Raw genomic sequence first — 5,902 nt, 5'->3', positions numbered from 1 at the left:
CCATAAAACAGATAAAGGATAGCCCCTGCCACGCAAACTGCAATAGTTATGTTGTATAAATAAAGGCTAAATAAGATATTTCAGATAGAAAGTATGACCAAACCGTCCTTAACTAAGACCCTTAATTACACCTGAATAACGCGTGGGTTGGTCTCCCAACACTCGTCTAAAATAAATATATAAAGGATGGTCTGAGAAAACCACGCCTTTCAAGAGGTGATGACGAGAACTTGTGACCCCAAGAACATCTTATAGACACACGCGCCACATCCCTCACTGTCGAGAGAGACTTAAGCAAGGACAGAGCCGGACAAACCGACAGACTTACCGTCAACCGTGTTCAAGTCCCGGATTAAAAATGAATAGTAGACAGACTTCATCTTTTAAAACCATAGAGTATTCGCATGTGAAAGATGACAACAAACACACAAACATGCGTCTGAGATTATATATAAAAAACTGCGTTCAGGTGAATAATTAAAATAGGATTGATGCCTGAAATATCTTCCAAAAAGCTCCCGTTTTAGAGAGAGTGGAACATGTGCCTGATTGCAGAGTTTTAGGCGACTGGAACGGGAGAGATGTAAGATTTGTTTAAAGCCCCGCATTTCCATTTAAGAACGTGATTGTGTTTGCAAAGATCCCTTTCAATCTTCGTATCTCCCCCCACTCTTCCCTCGGCGTCTCCGAAGCTGCTTTGCAATTCATAGAATTGGTAATTTGCTATTGGGACAAAACGTGAAGGGAAAAATAATCAGATCAACGAGGAGAGCAGAGAGAGGGAAGCCAGGAGGGAGAAACAGGATTTCTCTCTAAGTTGCTGTTTAGTAAAATGCTTCGAGAGAACACCACAGCATATCCACGTCTGTCTTTATCCCACCTTCGCACAAGTCCACATTTTGTCAAATTGTACGTTTTTCCAAATATTATTCTATTACTAATATTAATACTATTACTTTTAGATTAAATAGTCTATCTGTTACATTTAAGGACAAATATAACATTCTCTATCTGCCTTTATATGTCATTGAAGCCACGACAAAGACATTATGTATATTAATTCTAATTTTGTTTTTGTATTTATCATCGATTTTGAATATTAAAAACAGTTGTTACTTTGTATCCCAATGCTGGAATAGTCTTTGATTATTACTATTAATATTATTTGTGTTATTATTATTTGCCTATTATTAGTAGTATTTGCGTGGGTTTGTGTGTGCACTTGAGTGTGTGTGTGTGTGTGAGTGTGTGAGAGAGAGAGAGACAGAGAGGGGTGGGGGGGTGTATGTGCTTGTGTATTAGTGCCAGAGAAGGAGAGAGACACAGAGAGAGACACAGAGAGAGACCATAATATCAAAGCACGTGGGGATGAAGAGATCATTGAAAATTACAAAAGCCATAATTACTGATTGTGGGTCTTTGATATGAGGAAACTGTATTAAATCGGAAGGACTTTCGCAATCTCGCGATACTTATGGCCGTTTTATTCGTCGATACACATCAGACCCACCTCATTTACATGCATCTTGTGCGTTGATTGCAATTAACATCCAATAATAGTTTTGTAGGTGCCGGTATCAGTGACCCTCAGATAAAAGTGGAAAGGGGGATTTGGTAACCCCGTATATAGATCCCCTTACTCCCCCACGTGGTTATTTGCAAAACAACCCGACCGAAAGCCAGCGAATCCTAATCATCTCTCTCAGTTTCCACGAGCCCTCGGCGCCCCGTCCGGGGCAGGGAACGGACGGAATTATGTTTTAAACGTGGACAATTGCGAGTTACCGGGATCAGAGCACCCAACGGCCAACAAAGCAGAATTTGAGAGAGGTGTGTTTGAAATCTAGGGCACTGCAGCAAGCGTTATGGCTTGCAAAACAAAAATACTATTGTAACATATACATTGTTCACGTTCCCATATTGTGTATAAAACAGAAACCGTATCCCTTTATGCGCGTAAAATGCGCTCTGCAACCTTCTGAAACGTTGCGCCTATTGAATATGCCTCTCGTGGGCTTGAATCGGTGAGGAGCCAATACAAGCGAAGAGGAGGCGTGTCCTCGCGCGCCCGAGACCTCCCAGAGCAGGTTGTTGCGTTTTGGCTCTAAAGCCCAGAGACCTCCGAAGTGCTCGTCAGTTTTCGAAGTCGGAGCCATGGCGACAACAGCTCAGTATATTCCGCGGAATAACTCCTTACCGTCCAACCCGCTCATGCATCCGGATTCGGATAGGATGCATCAGGGGACGACCTACCGAGAGGTGCAGAAAATGATGCACCACGAGTACCTGCAAGGGTTAGCGGCGACCAACACGGGACATCCGATGAGCCTGACCCACCACCAGTGGCTACCCAGCTCCAACACGGACTGGACCAGCGGGACCCACATCGGCCAACAGGAGCACAACAAAGCGAGCGTCCAGGCGAGCCGCGAGGACCTGAGCAGCGGGTTCCACCACAGACCTCACCTGGTCCACCAGCAGACACAGAGCGCGCACCACGGCTCGTGGGCACCGACCACGACGCACCACTTGTCCCCGCTGTCCCCAGCGTCCAACGGCCACCAGTCATTGGTCTACTCGCAGCCGGGATACACAAACCTCAACGCCATGCTGAGTCCGCAGCCCGCGTCTCTGCACCACGGCATGCGGGACCCGCTGCACGACGACGCGGGTAGCCATGACCACCAGATGGAGTCGCCCCAGCAGGCGTTCAGCCACCACCAGGACCACTCGGACGAGGACGCTCCGAGCTCCGACGACCTAGAGCAGTTCGCAAAGCAGTTCAAGCAGCGGAGGATCAAGCTGGGGTTCACCCAGGCGGACGTGGGCTTGGCCCTGGGCACGCTCTACGGAAACGTCTTTTCTCAGACGACTATCTGCAGGTTCGAGGCTTTGCAGCTCAGCTTCAAGAACATGTGCAAGCTGAAGCCGCTGCTGAACAAGTGGCTGGAGGAGACCGACTCGAACACGGGCAGCCCGACCAACCTGGACAAGATCGCTGCGCAGGGGAGGAAGAGAAAGAAGAGGACCTCGATTGAAGTAGGAGTGAAAGGCGCGCTAGAAAATCATTTCTTAAAATGCCCCAAACCCTCCGCTCATGAAATCACCAGTTTAGCCGGCACTCTGCAGTTGGAAAAAGAGGTTGTCCGTGTTTGGTTTTGCAACAGAAGACAAAAAGAAAAACGAATGACACCGGTGGGGGTCCCCCATCCTAATATGGAGGACGTATATTCTCAAGCGGAGACCCCCCCTCACCACCACTCACTACAGAGCCCGGTGCAGTGACTATTTTCATGAACGATTCAACCGTCTGGGAGGAAGGGAGGGAGGGAGGGAAGGAGGGGGGAGAAATTAGAAAAGGGAAAAGGACTACGGAGTTTACAGTATTTAATTTTGCTTTCTTTTTCCTGTGAGAAAAGAGACTTGGCAAAGTTGGACAGAAGTGTGCACAGCACCAGGAGATTGTGGCTTAACAAAAAAAACGATTGACAAAGGCAGGGGTGGTTGGAAAAAAAACTGTCACTATTCCAAAATTAATTTCATACGCATTTTAATCAAAACAAAGATCTTTATTTACCAAAATTCTATGGAGGGGCTTACCCTAAGGTAAATTCGGTGTTCCATGGCAGTTTGAAGGGAATCGTGTTTCCATCTCAACTTGGTCTCGTGAACTGATTGCGGATGCCAGCGCGAGGTGGTAGCCTGAATATTAAGAACATACGATGAACATTTGCTTTTCAGGCTTAAACTGATTAACCATATTTCTAATTACTAGCCTATTTTGCTTTGTTATATTAATTGTGATGTTTGATTTGGAAATTCTTAACTTCAGTGTCTATCTTCTGCTGCAGAAATGCTATTATTATTATTATTGTTGTTATTATTATTATTATTTCTGTCCTTTATTAGGCTGTTTACTGTAACTCATCCGAGCGCCTCCTCTCACTGTGTTGTACCTAAGTTAGTGGCCGGAGGAGCTGGTGATAAGATGATAGAGATGATGGCAGCCGTTCGCGAAATCATCACACTCAATGTCAGATGCATTTGAAATGCAACAAGAAATCTCAGTTCTGGCAGCCTTATAAATAGATATTTAAAGCTTTGCAGCTGACTACATTGAATTTCGAAAATAGCGACTTACGATAGAAGGGCAAAATGGATCATTTCTAGCCTATTTGATAAAACATGTTCTTGTCGATTTAAAGAATTTGTTTAATATTGTTTTCTTTCTAATATTGTTTTCTTTTGCATGGAGCACTTATTCTTACGTTTCAGTATTGCAATTTTAGATTTATTTATCAATTGGTTTCAGTGGATATGTTTTCAGTATAGGCCTATACGCAGTGAGAACATGTTTACAAGTTTCTAGAATCATCGCAGGACACAGTCAGCTTACATTGCCAAATGCCTAAAGTCCCCGCCACATCATAAGAAAGAGATTGGTCAAATACGAAAGTAAAACTCAGGTAATTCTAGCGCCCCAGGTCCAAGGATCAGACAGGAGACATCGCGTTCTCTTCTCATTAAAAGCAGAGGACTATGAAAGGCACGCTGCGATGAACTAGACCCATTTTGTCATTGTATTGCAACTATTGTATTCTGAGGAAAACATACTACAATTACTAAAGATAAGCGGATGAGGGACACGTTTTAGTGATTTTTTTTTCTGACAAACATAAGAAGGGATAGCTGAGGGATAAACATGTGCGTTGTGTATCGTATCTTGATCTGCTGAGTTCGAAAGAACAGTCTTATAATACAAAATCCTATTGGAGTGCTATTCGTTACAGTGGGAAAACTTTTTTCAACAGCAGCAACAACAAAAAAAGATTTTAAAGATAATGTTGCCAGGATTATTTCGAATATGTAAATATGTCGAATATGTAAACTTCTACTTGTTCTGAGATATGTTTTCGTTTCTTTCCGGGCAGTTTTGTACACTAACTAATTCCAAGAAAATATTTTAATATGATTTCATTTATGAATCTGACCATTTATATATATATATTTATTTCTTAAATGTGTTTGGAGCGTTTTGTTGGGCTCTCATAATGGTTATGTTGCAGTGGATTTCAATATGTTTTGTTTACTACATTGGTTGTATGTTGATTGCTAAATGTAGACTGCAAAGTCACATTTATATTTATGTTATAGTAATATTTTATTACTTACATAAAACATATATACAAGAAGAGGTATTTTGTCTTCATTAATAATCAAACTCCTCAAAGTCCGTTTTTGCTAAGTGCTGTGACCTCACCTGACAACAGGCCGGACAGCTCGTGCGTCTGGGCTGAACAACCCTGATACAACTCTTTAGAAAGTGTTGAATACACGCCTTGTGTTCACATTTTAACAGTATTCCGTTGCGTAATTGGGATTCAGGTTTAATCCGACGCTGTATACACGTATTGTCATGGGAAAAGACAACAATAATTGACCTCAGGCATTCCTTATCAAGTTCACACAACCCCTTTCATTGTTCACATCTTTGTGTATTCGCAGTATTAAAATGTGCAATATTAACACTAAGATTATGTCTTTTAATTTACCTACAGATAAAAAATATTGGCCTAAACGTTATTATAATAATATATACAAATTATTATGTAGGCTATTTTAGGCCTATTATAATGTTCCACTCGTAGCTCAGTATTCCAGTATAACTGAGGACGCTATGCTCTCCCGTAAACATGAGCCTGGGCGTTCAGATTCCTCCCTATGTTAAACGTTCTCACATCACAGCAAGCCACCCATTAAAGTGGCCTATACCTTTGCATCCTACAATTTAAACTTGACGATAATACAGTGCTTGTAGAGGGTAGATATAATATTTAATTTGTATAAATGCACAGTGTTCTACAATAATAAGCATTATGGTGATACACATCAACCGTGGCAC

At 42.5% G+C, this 5,902-nt stretch overlaps 1 protein-coding gene across 1 annotated transcript; it reads left to right on the top strand.

Moving 5' to 3' along the window:
* Positions 1–2,125: 2,125 nt before the first annotated feature.
* On the top strand, positions 2,126–5,366 carry pou3f1 (POU class 3 homeobox 1). The gene has a single exon (XM_047035107.1). The coding sequence runs from the start codon at positions 2,155–2,157 to the stop codon at positions 3,283–3,285; it is 1,131 nt and encodes a 376-aa protein (XP_046891063.1). The 5' UTR covers positions 2,126–2,154; the 3' UTR covers positions 3,286–5,366.
* Positions 5,367–5,902: the final 536 nt, after the last annotated feature.

This window comes from Hypomesus transpacificus, chromosome 2 (genome assembly GCF_021917145.1).
Source record: "Hypomesus transpacificus isolate Combined female chromosome 2, fHypTra1, whole genome shotgun sequence".
Taxonomy (NCBI): domain Eukaryota; kingdom Metazoa; phylum Chordata; class Actinopteri; order Osmeriformes; family Osmeridae; genus Hypomesus; species Hypomesus transpacificus.
The sequence above is the reverse complement of the archived record's forward strand: the minus strand, read 5'-3'. Positions and strand labels throughout refer to the sequence as shown.